This window comes from Aplidium turbinatum, chromosome 8 (assembly GCF_918807975.1).
Source record: "Aplidium turbinatum chromosome 8, kaAplTurb1.1, whole genome shotgun sequence".
Classification (NCBI taxonomy): Eukaryota; Metazoa; Chordata; class Ascidiacea; order Aplousobranchia; family Polyclinidae; genus Aplidium; species Aplidium turbinatum.
This window is the reverse complement of record NC_137479.1, coordinates 8497642-8521117: the sequence shown is the minus strand read 5'-3', so window position 1 is coordinate 8521117 and position 23476 is coordinate 8497642. Positions and strand designations below refer to the sequence as shown.

The 23476-nt window shown below is 37.2% G+C and overlaps 1 protein-coding gene across 1 annotated transcript; it reads left to right on the top strand.

Annotated features, from left to right (window-relative positions):
• The first annotated feature begins 2844 nt into the window (after positions 1-2844).
• On the top strand, positions 2845-23165 carry LOC145776022 (MAM and LDL-receptor class A domain-containing protein 1-like). Its single transcript, XM_082587431.1, has 27 exons — positions 2845-2917; positions 3203-3336; positions 5464-5660; positions 6216-6369; positions 6691-6877; positions 7409-7716; positions 8189-8329; positions 9133-9249; positions 9451-9696; positions 11799-12009; positions 12498-12681; positions 13709-13955; positions 14262-14428; positions 14779-15019; positions 15493-15637; positions 15922-16032; positions 16603-16760; positions 17859-17997; positions 18263-18504; positions 18877-19119; positions 19806-20031; positions 20441-20579; positions 20850-21003; positions 21787-21877; positions 22173-22304; positions 22710-22830; positions 23018-23165. Exons 1-27 carry the CDS (start codon positions 2845-2847, stop codon positions 23163-23165), a joined length of 4656 nt encoding a protein of 1551 aa, XP_082443557.1.
• Positions 23166-23476: the final 311 nt, after the last annotated feature.

The following is a 23476-nucleotide window of genomic DNA, read 5'->3' as shown; positions in this document are numbered from 1 at the left end:
AGTTCTTGATTAAATTCGAGCTTTTCAATCTTTTTGATTGACAGTGTTCTTCCACAATGTGCCAGGGAGAGCACTCGGAATATGTGAGATACTCGCATCCTCAAAACAGGTGATTCCTTGCTCCATTTCTGTGATGAAGTCAATCGTGCTGACTGGCGAAACGTTGGGGAAAGCAACCACTTTCCGGCAACAGCGAAAGAGGTAAATGGCAGGGGTAGCGATTTCGATTCTCAGGGTGTGCGTTTGAGCAACGCATTTCAATACTGCCTTCCATTCAGCGGCACCTGATCAATGGAATAAGTCTCCAACAGCAACACTTTAACAATCAGAAAACTTCACTTTGTCAATCTCAGTAACCGGCCCTGTATCAAGATCCTCTACAAGTATGCGAATCTACCAGGAATAACCCAATCATGGGCTTTGTCAGTCCGAGGATAAAGATTCAAAAACCAACCAACGTTTGTAACCTGGAGTTAAACTGTTCTCAATTTATTTTTGTTTGAAACTATTGAGTTATGATAAATTTTTGTGCAGTATAAAAGTTGAACTGGCAGATATCACAATCAGCAAGCCTATAAAGCAAGATGATGATTCTAGAAATGCCGTTGCTTTGTGAGGACAGCTCCAACCTTGGTACCTGTCAAGGTTTAAATTCTTTCTTAATCGAAGAAGTTTGATAATAATAATCCATATGTGGGAGAGGATGCAAAACGAATGGATTGATAACATAGTTTTAAAAAAAAAAATTGAATAATATGAAAGACCATAGTAATCCAACAGCCAATGGGTTGCAGACGTTATGTCTCATGGTTTCGTGGTTGCTCCTGATATATATGCTTCCGGCAGACCGAAGCTAGCAGAATATCAGTCCTTTTATACATTGATTCAACATCTGCAGAAGTTTTCTTGAATTATTATTTTTGGCAGTTGCAATAAGTAGCCTATTTATTAAGTCAGCAAGTTTGCAAATTATCGAAAAAATAATTTCAATGTAACTCCTAATCCATTTTAGCTCAATATTCTTACTATGAGTAACATCTCTATTTTACTTCCATTTTCCCAAAGGCATCTCATAAACTACGGTACCCGAATAAAAGTATTATTTAAGCAATGCAAATAAATCCCGGTCGCATTGCCGTACCAGCCGCGAGGTAAATTGCCTTGCTCGTTTAAAAACAATGCACAGTTAATCAGCAATAAACTGTTGTTTGTTTAAGTCATACATTACCTGCACAACCTTTCCCTGCTTGATTATATAACACCGTCCATATAATCACAGTGGTACAACATATTCGGCTAGAAATTGCGCAACATGAAACAAAAAAGAACAGCAACACTCAAATTGTGGATTAGAGAAGGTATAGCTTTGCACAAAGGCAAATTGCAAACGCACAAAAGGAGGTTTATTTTTTATTGTCAAGTTTACAACTGCTATTACTCTAATGGTCACGAGATGTAGGCTATAGTTAATTTTAGTTTTTTACTCCTAACAATCGATGTATGTTTTACAAGTTGGATCTAATTTGTTGCTATGTGTTAAAGTAATACAACACAGTCGTAAGATTAAGACACGTAGATTTGATATTAAAATTAACAAAATTAGATTTCCATCTGTGATTAAGTGGTTAGGAGCTTTTGGATTAATAAAAGGTCTAGCATACTAAAACGTTTTTTTAACTGGCCTAAACTTTTCATTAACAAAATTTTATGATAATGTTTGTTTCATTTATATTTTACGCAATATTATCACCTACAGTATTGATGTTTTTTTTTTATCAAATCCACTAAAAATTTTTGTTCCATTTGTTGTTTTTCAGTCGATATGTTCATTTGTGTCAAATCATTCTCAAGCAATTTCAATTTTTGATATCCCATGAAAGAACCTTGCATCTTTGCGCGATCTTTTTATTCAGTTGTGTGAAACTAAAGTGGCTTTCTGACCCACAACAAATGAGTTTCTTTATTTTGAAAAACGCAAAGCAGATCTAATACTTTTTGTTATTTTATAATTCCGCTTCATCAACTCAAGTCGTTTACTTTTGATTGAAACTTCGAATGAAGACAGTCATCAAAGTAAAACAGAAGTCGCTTTTTTATCAATTGAAATTTAAGTCTTCAAACGATAAATCACTGTAAAAATGTTTGATGGTTAATATTAATCAAACCACGTTTGATTTGCGTTCATGATTAAAAGCACTATCGATTTTGACATGAAGGCAATCTGCAAAAACCAAGGCACTATGGCATCCAAACTGAAAGGTCTACTGTTCGACTCTTGTTCTGTAACAAAACAAAAAGTAATCAAAAGTCTTAAAAGTCAAGTTTTTTTTATTTACGTAAGATTGTATCGCCTGTGTTGTCGATATTTTCTTTGTTCTAGTATCTACAGTAAGCCCTAAGATTTTTCCGCAATGTTTTATCAGCCTTCCCTTTGCCCTTATCGAACAAATCCAACGGAGAAAGCTTAAAACGGTTAGCACTAATATGCAATAATCAGCAGACTTAATGTGTAGGAGTCATTCTACGCGTGCCATCCTTTTTACAGAGATACTTGTTTTTGTATCAGTCCAACCATGGTGCAGTTTATATCAATGAATAGTCTTGAAACAGCAAGGCGAGCCATATTCTACCGTCCTAAGGGAGAAAATGAATCTGAGGGATTGTTAGTAAAGGGTAGCAGTAGCCCGTAGCCCATACGTAAGGGAAAATGTAAACTCCCCAAGAAAAATACCAACAGGTGCTGTTCGGTATGCTCCATTGATTTATTTTCTTCAGATATTTTAGGCTTCAAGTTATTGCAAAACTGCTTATCTGCTATGTGTTGGAGTATATGAGTGCTTGATCATGATAATCCTCGACAAAATATGCCCGAGTGCATTGACGAGGGTGTGTGTGATATTTGTTCTAACTTCACACGGTAAGTCATTTTTCTGGCGCTGCGTTGTCAAGATCAAAAAATTCAATATCACATATATGCATATTAATGTTTGAACAATGTAAAATTTATTTTATGTTAAGCTTCGAACCTCCAGCTGATCCCTGCAGTGATAACGTTTAATAAAATCTCAGCTTATCTGTTGCGGTTGTTTCCCAGCCAGAAAAATCAGTTATTTTAAGTACTTTGATTCAACGTCTGCAAACGTTAATTTAATGTAAAAAATAAATGATTTCAAGGTTGAGTAACTGGTTTGCTATTTCTCAGTAACTTCCATTCCAACTGATCTGGATAACAAACCAAGCAACGGTCAGGTCAGGGACACCCCCACCACCCCAGCGCCCATCCCAGATGGGCCAATCAACTGCGACTTTGACACTGACTTTTGCTACTACACTCAGGTGTGTTTGGTGAATTCTTTTAGCTATCAAATTTGCAGCGTATTAGATAGAAATATCTACATAGAAATGATGATATTAAAGACAAGACTACCGCAGTAGCTCCACTTGATATAATTATAGGCTCCTCATCTGAGAAACCATTTTTTGATGCAAGTATTAGGCAATGCAACACCATCAGCGATGACGAAAACCTGTTTATCATTTCCATATAACAGATCTTGATACTGGTTTTGTTTTCAGTTGCACTCTCTTCTTGCTTTTTCCTTGCAAAGACATGAAGATTTATCTTTATTTATAACGATTCCGTTTGACATATGAAAATAAAAGCTTGATACAAATTTTTTCTACAAAATGTATTGTTTGTTTTATTTTTGTGTTAACTTAATTGCCGATACAGTTTTTGATATATTTTTAAAGTCTTGTATAAGTAGAAAATGCCGTTTTGGCAGCTGCATCACATACATTTTCCATATTTGGCGATGCTAAAAACCTAGCCTGTATCACTTCAGTTGAATAGCCCTTTGTTTGGTAAGCGGAACATGTACTCCCTTTTACATGTAGGGAAGATCGGTGACCAGTGGGACGCTTTACCAGTGAGACACTACCGTTTTCTTGAACCGTGGTGAGCGGAAATGACTGACATTTTGCCCGTGGAAGCGAGATACTGGTCAATGTCCTTTAGCGTAGTTTGATGGCAAAAATTTATGCAGTCCAAGCATGGCACCATAAAGGCTATTTTCATTTGCTGAAGCAAACAGGAGTGATCGGATTTCTTTCGTGTTTTTGGTTTAACAATGACTTAGTAGAAAGTAGTTTTTAAGTTTATTTAATCCTTATAACTTGTACTTCCATTAAGCAAAAACTGCAAAGTTAATTTGTTTCAAGTTTTGGAGTGAGAGGCAAAAATATGTCAAAATGGGCTTCAGGCACCGGTGGGACATTTTGTTCAAGGACATCTGGGACAAGCATATATAACACAATACGATGATGTTGACAAATCTTTTTTTCAAAAAGTTCATGGAACATTTAAATAACTCTATTATGTATTCTATTTTCTTTTCAGTAGTGTTTGTTTTGTAAGTTTGAACGCTTTGTTGAGGCAATCCATTCAAACTATTTATTTCAACGTTTTTTTTTATGTAAAGTGTCGAAACAAAACGGTGTGGAAACAGAGGTCAATTGGTAAAAACACAAAATTAAGATTGCTGCGAACTCTCGTTTTCCCAATTGCCACATATGGATGTGAAATTTGGACATGCAAAAAACGTGATATTAAAAAGTTAAAAAGTTTTGAAACGTGGTGTCACAGAAGACTATTACGCTTCAGCTGGATGGAAAGAAAAACAAATGAATTTTTTTCCGAACAAATAAACGATAAATGGAGTCTGATTAACAACATTAACCTCAGAAAATTGAGATATTTCGGACACATAGCAAGAAGCAACTCGTTGGAAAATTCAATGTTGACTGGGATGGTGCAAGGCAAACGAACAAAAGGACGACAAAAAATCAAATATTTTGACAATATCAAGCAAATTACAGGAATAAAAAGCATGAAATCAATTATGTATGAAATTGCATGAAATCAATGTAAAATCTCTGTTTTTTATTTGTAAATAGTTTCTTGTTGCACTAAATGTATGTTTAAAGTTTCCCTCTGCTCCCTTAGGTTAAGCACCAGTGGGACAATTTAGTGTGGGATTTAAAACGTGAAAATAAACATCAAAATAACAATTTTTTTGTTGAAATGTTTTGAAGATGTGAGCAAAAGGTGAAGCTTTATGAAAAATGTGGTTTGGTATACAGGGTCTGTAATTTAATTTAGTTAATATAGAAAAAACTATTGTTGTCTCATTGGTCCCTGATCTCCCCTGTGTTTGCTTCATTAGCGTCATGGGACTTTTTTTTCTTTTTGCAAGATTGGTTTGCATATTTCCAATAATTCTTGAACGGTATGTCTGTACCCTTGTCTCCGTCAAGAATAGAATATGAAAGCTTATTTTATTTATATTTTTAAATACAAACTTCTGTGTTTCTTTTGATGAGAACATTGATAAGATTGCCTTTGTTGTCTTAATAAACTGTACGACCAAGCAAAGGGCAACATAGTAAAACGTTTCTTTGCAGAGTGAAGACGACATTTTTGATTGGTCGTCTCGCAAAGGACAAACACCGTCAGGCAACACAGGTCCCTTGTCTGACCACACTAGTGGGTCAGGAAACTACACTTTTATAGAAACATCGGTTCCTAGGGAAAAAGGAGAGTTTGCCTGGCTAGTCAGTGGCAAAGGAGAGTCTACCAGGGGGTCTTGCCTAAAGTTCTGGTAAATCAGTGGTTTAAGTGTTATGTAGGCCTATGATGTATAATTGTACTGCATATACTTGATAAGATTTCTACAGCAGGTCTGTTGTAGGTCTACTTACTTTAGGCAATGTTTACTTAATTTTTAACCCCATTACTATATAGACGTTTTACAGTGGTTTAAATACAATTGTCTTGACTGGATTAATTATTAGAAGTGCAGCTACTGTACTTTAAGCTTTTTTTTGTATCTTAGTTTTCAGCCGGTAATTGAAGATTCATACAGGCGTTATGTGGACGGAAAAGCATGGAAGGCCAGATTGGTTTAAAACTTCAAGCGTGCCATTACTTAACCCAGACAGCCACTTTATCTGGTCCAGATTTGGTAAAGATCTGGATCAGACAAAGAGGCTGTCTGCAGTGTCTGGGATGTGTCTTTACGAAGACACAGCCATTTTTTCTTGGAGCGGTGCCCAACGGGCGCCCTTCTAAAAGTCGTACTTTAGAACTCTTGTCATTAGGGTAAAATATCAACATTTTCAAACATAACACTCAAGGAGCGTTTCATTATAACAAGGTACTCCATGTATGGGACCAACATTGACCGGCTAGCCGTGTATTTGAAAGTGAACTTCACTCACAACGGGACAATGATATGGAAGCAAGACACTGGCTTGGCAAGGGTCTGGTATCCTGCCGAGATCGATATTATTACCGACGTTAACTTCCAGGTATTGAGAGGCTCATTGTAAGCTACAAAATGTGGAACACATTCATTTCTCTAACTACCACCTTGAAAACTATAAAGAATTGTTAACCCAGTTGAAAATTTGTTAACATCATAGCCTACAGCTTGACCGAAAAAGTTTCCTAAAATTGATTAAAAACGAAACTATTAAGTGTAAAACGAGATAAAAGAGATTATTTTCTAAATAGGACGTGATTTTAAGAATAGCCTACAACACGATGACGGACAGAAAGATAAAAAAAGCTTTGATTTGAAATACGAACTCTTGTGGTTCTATCAAATCATTGACTTCCCTATTTTACAGATCGTATTTAGCGGAACAGTCGGTGGAGGCTGGGCCGGAGATATTGCCATTGACGACATTCAGCTTGTGCAAGGCCTGTGCCCACCTCCCAGCCAGTCCGACTTGAGTTGTACGTTTGAAGACGACCTGGCTTGCCAGTACAGTCAAGACAACACTGACGACTACAACTGGATACAGACAAGCGGAGGTATTGTCGCGTCGTTTGAAACAAAAGTTATATGAAAATAGATAACTTCTTTGTTTACTTCGCTCTTCTAACTAATGTTGATTATATTGGTTGTCAATAATAATGATAAACATTATAATTGCTTCCCATATAACATAAGTTCTTGGTAACGAATTTACATTAAAGATGCACGTAACCTCGTAAATTCGTGTTTTTGTCGTGCTGATAAACGCGTTGTTACTTTCAATGAACACGAATTGTGTTTGCTTGATTGTTTTTCATCTTTGGTACTCCTTACATGATTATTGCTGATCAGTTTAATCTTTGACAAGGCATTGCTTTGAAAAGTACACTGCAACAGACACTTAAATGTTTTCAAAATTTTATTAATAATTAATTCCGTTGCATATATTGAATGTATTAATGCTGCTTCCGTCATTTTTACCTGTCACAGCTAGCATTGATCATTGTGAAAGTACAAAATACTGTGTTAGAAAACATCCACTGTATCTAGAAAGATTTTTATTTTCTCACACACGACTCTATTTCCAGGTACATCGTCTGCCAATACTGGGCCAACTTACGACCACACCTACGGTACCACCTATGGTCGGTATATGTATGCCGAAGCATCTGACCCAAGGCAGCCGGGTGACATTGCCCGTATCATCAGCCGTCCCTACCAACAAGTGGTATCTTTAACCTACGAATGCTTGACATTCTTCTATCACATGTACGGGTCTACCATGGGTACATTGAACGTGTACCAGACCGGAGAGGGGTTCAAAGAAGGCGATCCGTTGGGCAAGCCTATCTGGTCTGTTTTAGGCAACCAAGGAAACCAGTGGCGCATAGCCCAGGTAGGTTGTGTCAAGAATGTTTAACTGTTCTGCTTACTCTGCACGTTTTATATGCTTCACTTTATTGGAAAGTTACAGAAGTCAACAACACCTAAGATCCAAGCAAAATCTTTCAATTGAGTGACAGGCGTTGTGATTATTTTGTTCTTTCTTTTTCGTACTTTTAGTTACTAACGAATATTGGACTAATATTTTATTGCCTTTGCAACATGAATTTGTGCCACATTAAAAATACACAAAGCTACCCAGATCTACATCAGTGTAAAAGTGATTAGTTTCACATTCACAATATAATCATAGAAGGTTTTTATTTTGTCAGTTAAACCATAACTAAAACAGCAAACCATTTTATGAGCTGTGTGCATATATTTTCATTTTCAATGTTTTCTATTATACCTTGATTTGTTTACTGTATATTCAGGAACAAGTGCAGAATTGGTAACAAGCTCACTAATAACCACAAAACCCACAGGTTAGCCTCTCGAACTCCGCTACTTATCACCTCGTGTTCGAAGCCGTGCGCGGGGTCAGTTGGGACAGCGACTTTGGCCTGGATGACATCACAATCACCTCCGGTGAATGCCAACCGCCCGGCGGTTGTGACTTTGAAAAGGTGAGGCGTGCTTGCTGGTGGCATCTCTTTGTGTAAAATAATGAGATACCGACTTGATAGTTTGCAGCCATTAGGCATGGTGAGGTGATAAGTGCAACACTCAAACGAGTGATAAGTGGTTTTACTTTGGTTCAATACTTTGCTTTATATTCGGAAAATCTGTATCTGTGATGAATTTAGTTTAGATAGAGTTAAATCAACCCAACTCTCTTTGCATTGTAGCAACGTACGACAAACCATGTTCTATTTTACGTTCTGATTGAATTTTGTGTGATTTTCAACGTCTCAGGTTAATTTTGACGTACAAGATCCTCATCAATTTTTTTGTGATTCCAAATATAAATTATTGTTGCATCATACAAGTATGCAGAAAACCGCACTCCCATGTCCTGCATATATGCACTGTTTGTTTTTTGTTTGTTTATCTTTATCCTGCATTGCGGGAAAGCGGACTTGAGCGCTATGCATCGGTGTACGCCTTCCGACATACACCTGACCCACGCTGCAGCCGACGGCAATGTCAGTTTCCGGTTGTCTACTCTACTTATGACTTAAATTTGGTACTACCCATTACTCGAAATCGATCACTAGGTAGAGGCAATTATCGTAAAGTTTCTTGCCCAGAGAAACAACAGCAAGTGCGGGTGGCTGGAGTCGAACATGCAGGCTCTCGACTGCGAGCCCAACGCGCTAACCACTCGGCCACGGCTGCTATTGTTCTGTATACAAGCTATTGAGGTCCATTGTTCATGTGGGCTGTCAATCAAAAGATTGCATTGATAGTTATTTTCTGCTTCTTCCAGGGACTTTGCACCTACACGAACGAAGCCGAGGACGACTTTGACTGGATATTAGGTTCGGGTGCTACCGGCACGACTGGAACTGGACCAACCACAGATCACACCCAGCAATCAGAAACGGTACGTTACCATTGATATAATGTTTTCGGGGATTTAATTGAATCAGAGATCTAAAGATCTTTTCACATCAATTCAACATACTTTTTACGCCTTTTTATTTATTTTGAAATTCAAGGATTTTATTTTCACTAAACTACTTTTAACTGACCTTTAAAGTTCAAGTGGTTAAGTTTCAGTTTTGAAATTACTTTGATTTTCTAGGGAGTCTATCTTTTCATCGATGCCTCGCCTCCTTTGGTCAGTGGAAACATCGCCCGATTCAACTCGGAACGCTTTGTCCCGACAAACGGATTTGCCTGCATGCAGTTTTGGTTCCATATGTATGGCTCTGGTATGGGAACTTTGCGTGTCATTGTCAGCCAAGGAATTCCAGAAACTCACGACGTTCACGAATACACGATTTGGCAGTTATCAGGAGATCAAAATAATGAATGGAAAGTCGCACAGGTTAATCGACTACTATTAAATTTAAACCATACACAAACAAAACAAAGTAACCATAGCGGGTTTAACATAATGTATTACACACAAAAAATATATAACATAATAACTCAAACCTTTTCGACACTTACGTGTGTCCTCATCAGGAATTATTTAAATCTGCAATACATAAAATGAAAATTGTAAGATATGTTTGGCTTTGCACTATAACTGTGACGACACTCCGGACTGAAAAGCACAAACTGAACAAGTGATACAAGAATGATTACGAGTGAATTATACGGTGGGAAACAGATCACATGAGGTGTAAACTACAGGCATGCGACAAACAATTAGAACACACAAAAGGAACGATGGGCCACAGGCGAATAACTGCCGGTTGAGAGACGGATTATTACGTTTGATTCTTAAGGCTTCCATGATCTTAGTCTGAAATGCAGATCTGCCTCAAGAGATGATTTTAAATTGGTCGATCGAGACATTGTCAGTGCACGTTTCCTAAGAGACGATGTGCTCTTTAATTGCACTTTTGGTTGTTAAGTTTGGGTTTAAGTGCTCCCCGGCCTTAGTCAACAAATGTCTGGTTGACATACCAATGTATGTCTGGCTTGCGTCACGCAAACAATTAAATTTATACACAACATTCGAAGAGCAAAGGGAAATGTTTTATATACAGGATGAATGTCACATGAAAATTTCTGTTTTATAAGTTTAGTTAGGTTTTTGCAAAACTTGTTGAATCTTTTCCTAAATAGGGTATACTAATAAAATAACTAAAATCTACTTCTTCAGGCGTGTCCTTTGGTTTATCAGCCAAGAAGGTGTTTAAGACTTTGTTGAAAAAATGAGAAGGATATCCATTTAAGTAAAACATGTTTTTCAATTTCTTGATTTCTTTTGGAAACAACTGATCATCAGAACACACCAAACGAGCACGAGATAACAGACACAAGATTAAACCAGATTTCCATTTGTTAGGACATAGATTCTATTCTTTGAAAGAACTACATCTTAACTTTTTAAAGTGAAAAAAGGTGATTTGACAATTGTGTTGTTATGTATACTGTATCATTCTGTATCACACAAAAATGATCACTGGGTAGCCTATAAGGTTATCAAAAAATCAACAACAGTTCTATTAAATTTAGTTTGTTTTTATTTTTGACCGTCACAGCAAAAACAACACTCGCCAAACAGAGCAAAGGTTTATAAATGGCAGGCGAAACTCTACAGTAGAACATGACCATAGAATTGACAAGGAGGAAAGAGAAGCATGAGCTGTAAAAAGTGTGGGTTTCAAAAATGGAAAAGTAAAATTTCTTTCTTGTTGATTCTATAGTCATGTTTTGGAGTTTACCGTTCATAAGTTAGGTAGAAAAAAATGTGAATTTTAGGGCGTGATTGAGAGTGAAGTAAGATAGTAAGTTAATTTTGCACGACTGCAACCCCTCCACCTTCCATATAACGGTAACAATCTTTATAGGCCTGCAATATTCTCTTTGTAGCCTACTAGTACTTGATGATAACTTTATAACTTAAAACCTCTAATTAAAACTTCCATACGTTGATTATCCTGCAAGAGCTTATATTGTATTTTTTTTTCCGACTTTGTTATAAGCTTGGTCTATTCCAACAAGTTTTGTTTTTAATGCATTTTGTAGCTTTCACTGTTTTTCTTGATATTTGATATCATTTATTCGTTATGTTAAATCTATTTGTAAAAGGTTTTAAAACATCAGAAGAAAGGAAGCAGTCTATGCGATACTCTACTTCGCATGTGCAGAGATGAGGATACTGTATTGTATCACTCTATCTGCAGCATAGCAGTAACTTACCAAATACAAACTGAAGACCTGAGTTGTAAAACGACCAAGTCAAATTTTGTGGAAATTGAGTTATCACTAAAAATAAGTTATTTAATGATCAATGCCTGTCCACGCGCAAAATTTGGTTTAAAAACGGCTTAATTTCGCTATACCACACGCTGGTATTTGCATAGAAATAAAAGATTAAATAACGTTAAAAAAAAGTATAATTTGCTTTATCTCAAAAGTCGTATTTTGGACTTAAGTAGTTCTTCAACACAAGTCTCCATATTGCATTTTCAGGTTACGATATCAAGCGTAATAGAATACTACATCATCTTTGAAGCTGAGATTGGTTCCTCCTCTTCTGGAGACATGGCAATCGATGATCTGAGGTTATTGGACGGAATAGATTGTGTAATTCTACCCGACAATGCTGAGCCTGTCGTGGACTACTCTGTTGCTAATTGTGATTTTGATAAGGACTTTTGTTCGTGGCAACAAAGCACAGCAGGTAAAAACAATTGTTTCACATGTGAGAAAAGAATAATTGCAATGTATCTCTTTAACCACTGAGCAATCCGTGAAAAGCAATGCTAAGTAACACGCAAGGCAACACGGTCGAAAATTTAATACACAAAATTGATCACTTTTATATTGAGCAGGTGTTTTGTGCTAAACTTGTTTCTTTTTAATATTTCAAACAATCTCAATCACCTGATGTTTTGAGGTGCGGATATAAAAATCTAACTCTGTTATGTTAAAGCTCTGTTATGGAACGTTTTGTAAATATTTTCAAAACCTATCAGCATCTAGCATCGTACTTATGACCATTGGTACTTTTGAAGTCAGCTTTCAAAACACTTTTGCCGTTTTGTACAAATGCTAATTTATTTTTCAACACGTTCTGCGTAAGCTTTACTTGAAGCGCGCAATAGATTATAACTTTTTTCAAAATTACTCCAACAGTACGTTTTAAACCGTTCTTCTTTCTTGACTTAGATGAGTTTGAGTGGACACGGCACAAAGGGTCAACAGGCAGCCAAAACACCGGTCCGTCTGGTGACCACACCAGCGGTCAAGGCTACTACGCATACATTGAAACATCTTCGCCTCGTAAATTAGGTGATCGGGCAATTCTGCAATCCTCTTGGATGGCCCCAATGTCAGAGGGATCATGTTTTAAGTAAGATTATCTTTTTGTGGTCTCCAAGCTTAATCTTCATGGTTGAAATTTTGATTTTTGTGAACGGAGATGCAAGAAAGCAAATGTTCGTGTCCATTTTCAAACATGTGGTTAAATGCGTTGGCAAGACTTAGCCACATGTCCTCGATATAGGTATCGAACTCATGTCCTTTCGATTGTCAGCCAGGCGCTACTACTACTTGGTCACGATTAAAGCTAATAATAATGCATAAAGTTTTAACGCATAGATATATGACTAGACTTTATTTTGAGACTTCCTTTGAAAAATTTTTCTTAAAATCTGAGTGTTTACTAGAAATATAGCGAAATAAACATTTTATATGATATCTACATTACATTTTATGATATCTACTTGGTATCTACATTTTGGGCTCTTTATTTTTTGATTAGATTAACCAGGCGTTCCAACCATTTTGCTCCTAAATGTATGATATTGTATTAAAAAACTAGTTTATTTAAATTTCTCTGCGTTTGCACGCCTCAAATCCCACTTCAATCTAAGAATATTTGACAACTGAACCATGCATACAGTAGTGTTCAGTGCAATGTACATTGTACATGAAAGCAACTTACTGACTTCTCCCGTATGTGCTGATATCTCAAACTACATCGCAATGATAGTGGCTAACATGATTGTCAAAGAAAATATGATGATCCCACCTTAGCCAGTGACCATTCTAAAATTGCCAAGCTATCTTTGCTTTCCCAGTAGGCTAGCCTATTATAGAGGCTGCAACGTTAATGTGATTCTTAAACGTTAGAATGTCTGCTGACTGCCTTCACGTAACGTTGCGTCATTGATGTGTGTTTTTTTCTTGCGCAATTAAGGGTCATGTGATTTTGGCCCTCCTCTGCCTGATGTTTTCCATTCATATTCATGTTATTATATCATGTTAAATGCCGTGTGGTTATCAGGTTTCACTTGTCCATGATTCAAGAAAATCACCTCTTTACCAAAATTGTATTCTTGCTTAGCGTTCAGTTTAGGCTACTTTTGATTTTCCAGCTTCTGGTATCATATGTTCGGTGCCAAGGTCAGCACCCTAAACATGTACATGGAGTTTTCCCACGGTGAGTTGGCGTTGGTGTGGTCCTTAAATGGAACACAGACCAATGACTGGGTGCATGCCACTTACTCGCTCCTGACGTACAACCCTGTTCGATTCTGGCTGGAGGGAGTGGTAGGGACCAGTTTCACCGGAGATATCGCCATCGATGATCTGGCCGTCAGTTTTGGTTCTTGTCCTGCTGATGTAAGTCTGACATAGCATTGTCTGAAGGCTGATACAAGTTTGATTACAACCATTCAAGGCTAAATAAAGTTTATATGAAAGGCTTTCTTTAAAATGCCAGTTACAATTTCTCTATGCCTGGTCTAATGATTAAGCTGAAACGTTTTGACGCTTCTAAATAGGTTTATAATATCTTTGAGATATTATCTTTAATAACTTCATGTCTTCAAGATATAATAATTAGTTTAAAAGGTTTTTTAAACTTTCAAATACAAAAAATGATGAATATTAAAATTCCTAGCTACAGTACATATTTACAAAATTCAGGGGACTTGCAATTTTGAAGCCAGCTTCTGCCAATGGGAGCAGGCTAAAGATGATGACTTCGATTGGACTATTGACAGAAATGGAACATCTTCTGATGGAACAGGGCCTTCCCTGGACCATACTTATGCCACCCAGTATGGCCATTACGCCTACATAGAGGCATCAAGGTTTGTTTTTATATGCTTAAGGTTTATAAAAAATTGAAAGGTTGTGGGGTACCGGCTTATGTACTATGTAGCTTGCAAGTTCAAAGAGAACGATGCATGAAAACATCCTACTTCGTTTCATTTTTAAATCGTTTTTAAGAAGATGTTGAATAAGCTTTATTACATGTATTGTTATTGAATTCCATTAAAATAAGATGGCTCGCAGCTAATATTAACAACTAATAAAACTGCAAAGTTTCCAACATTTTACCAGCTTTGAAACGAATCCTTTATGCTTACCACAGATAGCTTCTAAAAATTGACTAGTTTGGCTTTTGCTGCCTTACAAGTCGTTTTGTTATTGCGCGCAGCCCCAGAGTCCCAGGTGAAGTTGCACGGCTAAGGAGTTTCACGTACCCCGCTGGGAGTCGATATTGCTTCGAAATGTTTTATCACATGTATGGCACCAGCATTGGCTCGCTTAACATTTACGTGAAACCAGTCTCTCAATCTCTTCTTGCTTCTCAAATTGTGTGGAGCGAAAGTGGGAACCAAGGCGACATCTGGCGGTATGGCTACGCCACAGCAGCGGTTCAAAATGATGATTTCCAAGTGAGTATGTCTTTGGTGCTTTAATGTTTTTCTTTCAAATATTAACTTGTATCATGATATAAAGTGGCTGGTAGGCCATTGCTTGGGCAGCACTTGCACGTGTAACCTTTTTGACATCATACTCATTATCATCTCATGATTCAGATAATGGGTATTGGAAAGGATTTTTTTTGATATAATGAAAATTTATTGAGGTACTTGGGAATGGCACAGCGGATTATGTGCTCGCTTTCAAATGATTAGAACTCCTGCCTTAAGCTAGTTAAAACAATAACGCTCACCTTTACGCAGGGTAGATGGATGTGTTTGCTAAAGGAAATAACTTGCACAAATTGCCTATATTTTTGCCAGAAATTAGAAGACACTTGTTTTTCTTTCATTTTTCTTCTGCGATTCTTGCTGTTTAAAATACTTTAAGCTGTTTCCGTCTAGACTCTTTCTAGTAACTTCTAAATAGGCCACATATTTTGTAGGTTGTTGTCGAAGGAAAACTAGGAAATGGATTCACTGGTGATGTCGCCATTGATGATCTCCGGACGATGGTAGGAGACTGTCCTCCTCCTGGATTTTGTGATTTTGAGAGGAACTTTTGCTCTTGGGTCAACATCAGAGGCAAAGGTAGAATTTGAAAATAATCGTATTATACAGCATTAGGAAGAAAAATCAAATTTGAAACTAAAATGCATTCTCTTATTTTTGTCGATTATTTTTTATTATTCTAGTTACATGTCGTGTGACGTAACTAATACTTTAATTTTTTATTCCAAATGAATCTTAAACTCTCTGTGTCCCTCCCACTCTGAAAAAAAGTTTTTTTTTTATTAATAATAAACAATCTCTTTCCCTAGTCTCTAAAACAGCAAATTAAATTTTGACTTTTATTTGTTTCTCTGGAAACACAGGGACTGATAACTTTGATTGGCTTCGAATGGCGGGTTCGACACCCAGTATATCCACCGGTCCTTTGGTGGACCACACGACTGGGTCGTCCACAGGAATGTACCTCTATATTGGTGAGAGTGCTGATGTGGCTGCCACTAATGGCAGATGTGATCGTTTATAGAAAGCCATCTCATCTGACACAGACCTTCACTTGGGATCAGATCCATACTCAATCAGATGAAGATCTGTGCCAGATGAAGTAGTTGGCTGTAAAGAATCTTCTGGGAGTCCTGCCAAGAATGAAATAGTTGTTGAGATTTTTTGGACAGATATTAGTTTTAGTACTCTCTCCTTGGATTTTTTGTCTGAGCATTGAACACTTGCTTTGTAGAGTTAATAATGTTTATTACATGATACGGAGATACAAGCACAATAACCTATAGTATTTAATGCTTTTGTGTGTGAAGAAAATAATGTTTAAACATCTTGTTGTGCTTAGTTTTTTTATGTTTATGGAACAGCAAGGTAATCTTTCTAACAAAGATCTGTATATTTTTGCTATGCACCCCACAGACGCTGAATCAACTTAAAAAGTGGCCGTTTGTCTGTCTGGGTAGTTACTATAAAAACAACTTTACAGTATATTGCAGGAGGTCTTACGGTCTATACTAAAATTAAAACTCTTGAAAAAAATATTTCAGAGACCTCCAGTGTTTCGACCGGGTCTAAGGCGTGGCTAGGAAGTGCCTCCTTTGAGGCTTCTTCTTCAGAACCATCTAAAAAATGCCTCACTTTCTGGTACCACATGTTCGGGCCCAATATTGGCCAACTGAATGTCTACCTGGCCCAAGACAATGCAGTAAGCGAGAGCATGTTTTGTGTTGCTTCCATGCACCCTTACCACAAACTAACTTAATTTTATTCTAAAACAGCATATGATACATTGTCAGTCACTTTATTGATGTTGTGAGACTGAAGAATGAGTGAAGATGTTACTGTAGCGGTAAATGTCTTATTAAAAATGACGCAAATGCATCCTATACTAATTGATTATGAGACCGTTACAGACAGTTTGTTTGGGTAAGGTTATCACAAACAGAATGTTTTATCAGAATATTCAAAAACACTGATACAAGTTGTCATTTTTATCTAATTTTCACATTTTTGTCCCGTTCAGATTGACCTACTTTTTAAGATAAAGGCACTATAAGTTTACGGTTTGCATTCATGGTCAAAATAATCCCATTCGTACAAAAACATTCAAGTCAGTAGTTTGAAACATGAATCCTTAATACACATTTTGTACTTAATCAATAGCGTACGCCAGGTGGGATTTGAGTCAAAAAGCTCATAAAGCTGATACCTGAATCTTACTGTTTTATTGCTTATTATGAGTTTATTACACAAGTTCTATGCTTTTAATCACCGCAGCAGTTTTTTGTTTCAATGGAGGTTAAGAAAGACGTATTTTTATTGTGATATAGTACTGTAGTCATAGCAAAGAAATTGTTTGTGACGGAACACATCAACGTGTTTCTCGGCAGTCGAGTGTAGCAAGAACTCAGCGATAAACACGTGATAGACAGGTAGTGCTAACGCTAGAAAGATCGCTCCTTCTCAACGGAACACATCAAAAGTAAAACATGAGTAGACGTATTTTCTCGTTTTTTTCGCCTGTAATAAGATATGCTTTTTCATGTGAACAAATATGAAATGCAAGAAAATGTTATTTGCACTTTGCGAATTGCACTGTGGTAATAGCGAGTTCGCTATGGTATTAGCAAAAGTGCAATTCGCTATTACCACAGCGAACTCGCAGCATCAGGCTAAAACAGGTCGTTAATATCTACCTACATTGTGAAATAAGCAAAGATCATGCTCCTAAAAGCGAAACTCAATTTATTGCTTATTATTACATCAAAGCACCGCTTATTGAAAATATTAACACCTTTTTTAGGCCACCATAGATGTAGGCAAAGCCTTGTTCACGGTAACAGGAGACCAGGGAGACTACTGGCTACCGGCTGTTGTCAATGTGACGTCAGAGAGCAGATATTTCATTATTATTGAAGGAGTCAGAGGGAATGGTTATTCAGGTAAGTTATTAAAAAACATTTGCTTATTTTATAGAATCGTTACTAAACTGTTGTTTTTGCACGTAGGCTACTATCAGTGCCACCCAGAAAATGGTCGTGCTATTGCGATAGTGCTGTAATGTAAAGCTTTTGAAGGCACTCACAAAGAGATTGCGGGAACATAACTTTCAAGATTTTTAAATTTTGTTTATGCATTTATCGTCTGCCTTGGAAACTTAAAGCGGCAAAACGGCTTTAAATAATAATAAACAATTTCAAATTGCAGGAGATATTTCTATTGACGATGTGGACCTTGCCGATCAGTTGTGCAGCGATATTGTCCCTCCCACTGTGCCCCCGATCGACAACCCAACACCACCACCAACACCATGGGACTGTGACTTTGAAAATGGTCTTTGTGACTGGACAAACGATCTTAACAATATTTTGAACTGGACTAGAAACCAGGGCCCAACACCTGGTTCCAGTACGGGCCCAACGACTGACCACACCACTATGTCATCCAAGGTGAGTGCTTTGTATCCAGTGTGAACGTGATTGTTAGTAGTTGTTAGTATGTCTAACATCCAAATTCTAAGCAGGAAAAATGGCCGGTTAAAAATTACAGGTTGTGTATGTTTTCACTGAAGACCTGTTTGTGAAAAGTATGATGAAGTCACTAAATATGGTTTTTAAGAAAGTTAAGTTTTTGAAATCTTCAGCAAACGGCAAACCACGCATCAAACGACATTATTCGAAGTGATAGAGGCCAGCAGAGTCGCTTTATTATTATTTTTTTTATTTAGTAAAGTTTTAGACGAGGACTTGTTTTTATCACTACACAGTTTCAGCATAGCGTTAAAACGAATTATCTCAAAATTGTATTGATTCTCTCTGCAGGGCTATTATGTATTCGTGGACATGGATTACAGCAACGAAAACGATTCGTTAGGTGACCCAGGTGTGCTTGTTAGTCCAACCCTTACTGCAACGAACTCTGAAGGCCTTTGTGTCACCTTCTGGTATCACATGTATGGCGACTATGTTAATGAACTATCAGCCTACATACAACAAAGAGAATATACTTCGGGAGTTCTGTGGTCGCGTAAAGGGTCGAAAGGACCTTTTTGGTACTATGGACAGGTAAGTGTTGTTGTTGATGTTATGGGTGTAGGCCTAATCTACCAAATATTGTAAAAGTTAGAATCTTTTCTTACTATTTCTTTTTTTTTGTAAGTTTTTAAATAGTACTGGCGACAATTGAATTGTTAATGAAATGATGAAGTGCATGCTATTTATGATGAAAAAAAAATTTTTAATCAAATATTTCCTTCTCAGCATTATCTTTCCTAATATAGTTGTAATGTCTCTGCATTATAAAGATGTTTACAGTTGTCAATAGAAGAAATCTAAACCGCAATCTGCTGCTTTATATCATTTCCCAAGCTGGCAAAATTTATCCTTTTTAATTGGCCAGTAAAAAAGTTGGGTCCCATATTTGATTCAAGCATCGGGGGATGAGAAGATAAGGTTCTCATTGTACTAAGCCTTCGGCACTAACGAGAGTAGGGTGGCCAGTTCCTTTCTCTCAGCCTTCACTTCAGCAACTACGCCCACCCAATTTATTACACCCTGGGTAGAGGTGAGCGGTGTTTGTCAACAACCAGCATAAGCCGGGAGTCGAACCAGGTTTGCATAATAGGAAAGCCAACGCCTTATCCGTTGCGCCATCTCACCAATTGGCCAGTATGAAAACGCACTGCAACCAAAGCAAAAAAAGTTTTTACTACATTAGCTGAGTCGCTTTCAAACTTACAAACATTTTATAGTTTCACGAACCGAGAGCCGGTGATTTTAACGTGAAATTCGAGGCAAAGAGAGGAAAAGGTTATAGCAGCGACGTAGCATTGGACGACATAAAGTTTTACGAAGGAGCTTGCCCACCTACACGCTACTGTGGCTTTGAAGGTGAAGATATGTGCGGATATGAAAATGATCCAACCGCTGATTTCAAATGGACCCGCTATCAAGGAAGCACCGCGACTGCTGAAACAGGTTTGGAAAAAACGTTTCTTATAGTCTCTGTTTGATTTATAGTTTACAAGATTGTACAACCCAAAATGTATGAACAAATGCCAGACAAAAAAAAATCATTTGTTTTGATCAAGAAAATAAACACTTTGTTTATTTTAGTGGATAGTTTTATCTATTTCGCTTTATGATGACATTTAAATAAAATAAGCCTGATGAGCTTGTCTTCAAAAAGCGCAGCCTTTGCTTTCATAAAGTGCTGTAGGCCTATATCTATCACAGATCTTTGGTTCTCTCAGCACCTTACAAAAGCAGACAGTGTCACCGCAGCCGTATAAAGGCACAGCCGTGTACATTTTTACTCTGAATGATAGATATAATTATACGACTTAACGTTATGACATCCAATATACAAACATTCATATTTTTTCAGGACCTGATTACGACCACACCACACAATCGACAAATGGCTATTACATGTACACAGAGGCTGATAAGATGAGCACAGGTTCCAAAGCGCGGTTGATCAGTCCCCGACATACTGCTATTTCGGAAAAGTGCATCATTTTTTGGTAAGTTTTTAATCAAAATATGTGCTTCCCACTGCAAAAAGCTGCTGTCTGTAAGCTACGAGTGTCATATCTTAGCTCTATAAATAAACGTGCCAACACTGCTATTTCAGCTTTGCTTCATTACAAATTTCAAGTAATGTTTAACTATTTATTGCGATGAAAATCTATAAAAATTAGTGAAAATTTTCTTCAAGTTAAAATGATAAGCCAAGATTATGATTTTCAAAAGGCGTACGCTATAAAACCCGACATGCTTTGCTTTCATCATAGGTACAATATGTACGGCAATGCCACAGGAACTCTCAACGTGTGGAGCATGGAGAACGAAGTCTACAGCGCTTTTCCACGTTGGACTTTGACTGGCAACCAAGGAAAGAGTTGGAAAAGAGCTTCTTTTCCATTCTTGTCGAAAGAATCTTTCCAGGTCAGTAAAACAAAACTGTAGCTTTTTGATCTTTGTTGCAGAAAGATGTTTCAAACATATTTCATAAATTTGCTGTGAACTACAAATAAACATTCAACGTTTTTCGACTGTAAAACAATGTTGACTTATGCATGAATTATAGTTTAGTGTTTGAGCTGTATCAATATGGATCACAAATAGAAAGTCGTCATCGTCGTTCGTATGAAAAGCAGTTTCTGCTTCTGGTAGTCGTCATTAGCCTGGAAAAGTTTCCAGTTACCAGGATTCACCACGTGGAGGTAGACGACATGAATCCCAATAGAAAGTTGAGGACGTCCAGTCAAAATTACCAACAACTAAAGGACAAGTCCAAATTAGCAAAATAACCAATTGGATTCGGTCTTCTGGCCACTCGGCATGCGACAACTCAACAAGTGCTTCAACTCATCAGCTAGTACATTTAATCTACTGTCCAACTTAGCAAATGAGTTTTACTTGCTCATTTCGAACTTGCTTGGTCATCGCTTGCTAAACTGAATTTGCTGACTTGTGACATACCAAGTTTCAACTGTCAGTAATTTAGATTGTGGCATGATTCAATGTCTATGCACCATTGCAACACTATTCAGTGTGCCATTGTTGTTATCTGGTTTGTATCTTGATGGGTTGTTATTTTTACAACGAGTGTTTTCGGGTTTAGATCTTGCTATTTTTGTACATTCCGTAAAACTGGTTTCAAGTGAAAAGTTTCACTTCCGATATTTCCCTAAAAATACTTAGTAACGCGACTGAACTTATTTCCAGTTTGTCTTTGAGGGAGTGATGGGTGCAGGCGTGACCAGCGATATCGCGATTGATGACCTGGAAATCCGAGACGAGTATTGTGAAACATCTGGTGAGTGTTTGCCAGGAACCGTTTTGCACTGTTAATAAAGTTTAAATAGCGCCAGGTTGCCAACAAGGCGGAGTCGTGACGTCTGAATGACGTTTCGATGGTCGCAGGTTCGACCCCCTGCATCTTGCGGTTTTTATCAAAATAGATTTTTAGTATTGGTATTGCTTACTGCAAATTTGAAATAGCCTACTTTTTATTTCGTCTAAAAATGAAGAAGTTTGGACAATTCATTAATTCACAATCGTAACACAACCCGCTGGTGAATGTTTGTGACAACATTAACCTTTCACTTTAGGGTCATGTGACTTCAATTATGACAAATGTGGGTGGAGCAACGCAATGGACGACGATTTTGATTGGCTGTTATGGAATGGTGCCACACCCACTGATAACACTGGCCCCAGCATGGACCACGGAACTGGCAAAGGTACAGTAGTAAATTGTGTAAGCTTAAGACCATACTGCCGCTTACACTGCGATGTACAACGATCTAAGCAGTATAACGTCAAAAATAAAAGAGATTGATAATGTACCGGTACTCATGGTTTAATAAGTAGGCATAAGATGCTATCTTGCGTTGCTGTTCAGTTGGCAATATTTTTCAGTTTTTACGCAATATTTAATTTCAATAATTGAATGCCAAGTGGTCTACGCGGCTTATTTCAAGCTGTTGGCACCTCATGTAAATAACAAATATTCATGCCATAAGCATGCAGTATGAACATTTGTGTGTCTAATATCACTAAACGTTGCAAACTGTATGTTTTTTAAAGCTCTTTTACAACTAATAACTTAATCACTAGATTCACTTCACTTTTTGATGTGTTTATAGGAAACTACATGTACATTGAAGCATCAGAGCCCAGAGTTATCGGTGAAAAAGCTCGACTTTTGTCAGAAGTGTTTTTCAAGTATGAAAACGAGAAAGACAATTCCCACTGCTTCACGTTTTGGTATGGAAGAACCGAGTGATGTGTTAAAGTTCAGTTTGAAAACTTTGTTTTTAGGGTTGATGTTTACCTAATTATCGGGTTCGTTTGATTTAGGTAAAGTTTAACTTTCTCAGAAAGTTTTGAAACTTCTATCGATATGGCAAAAAGGTTGTCTAAACTCAACATGCTTTTGTATTCTTCATTCTAGGTACAGCATGTACGGCAACACCGTGGGCTCTTTGAACATCTCTTATGTTATGGGGGGTTACCCCGGTACCATGAATGACTTGTGGTTCAAAAGTGGCCAGCAAGGAGAAGGCTGGAAATATATGCAAGTAAGCTATGAGACAGTCTAAACTTGAAATGGAGTAGCACGTTAAAGCATAGATATTTTGTCTGTAAAATCCAACATATGGAGGTGTAGGACAACTAATGATCCAGCAAGCAAGTCAATCCCATTTTTACATCGTTTAAAAAAAATTTCAGATGTTCACAAAGATTTAAACATTTAAAAACGTTTAATCATTTAAAAAAAGAATTGATTTGAACAGACTCAACCGGAACAATTTCGTAAAAATTGCTCAAAAAAACTACTTGTGTAATTTTCATCGAATGCTTTAATAGTTGTATAGGTTTCGCCTGGATTTGTTGGTTAGATATGTCATAG

Bases quoted from the DNA above. Each gene is read 5' to 3' on its own strand.
- LOC145776022 (XM_082587431.1), top strand. From the start codon at position 2,845: ATGATAATCCTCGACAAAATATGCCCGAGTGCATTGACGAGGGTGTGT. The intron at 13,956-14,261 runs GTAAGTCTGACA...TACAAAATTCAG, and splicing joins TTGGTTCTTGTCCTGCTGAT to GGGACTTGCAATTTTGAAGC. The intron at 19,120-19,805 runs GTAAGTGTTGTT...AACATTTTATAG, and splicing joins CTTTTTGGTACTATGGACAG to TTTCACGAACCGAGAGCCGG.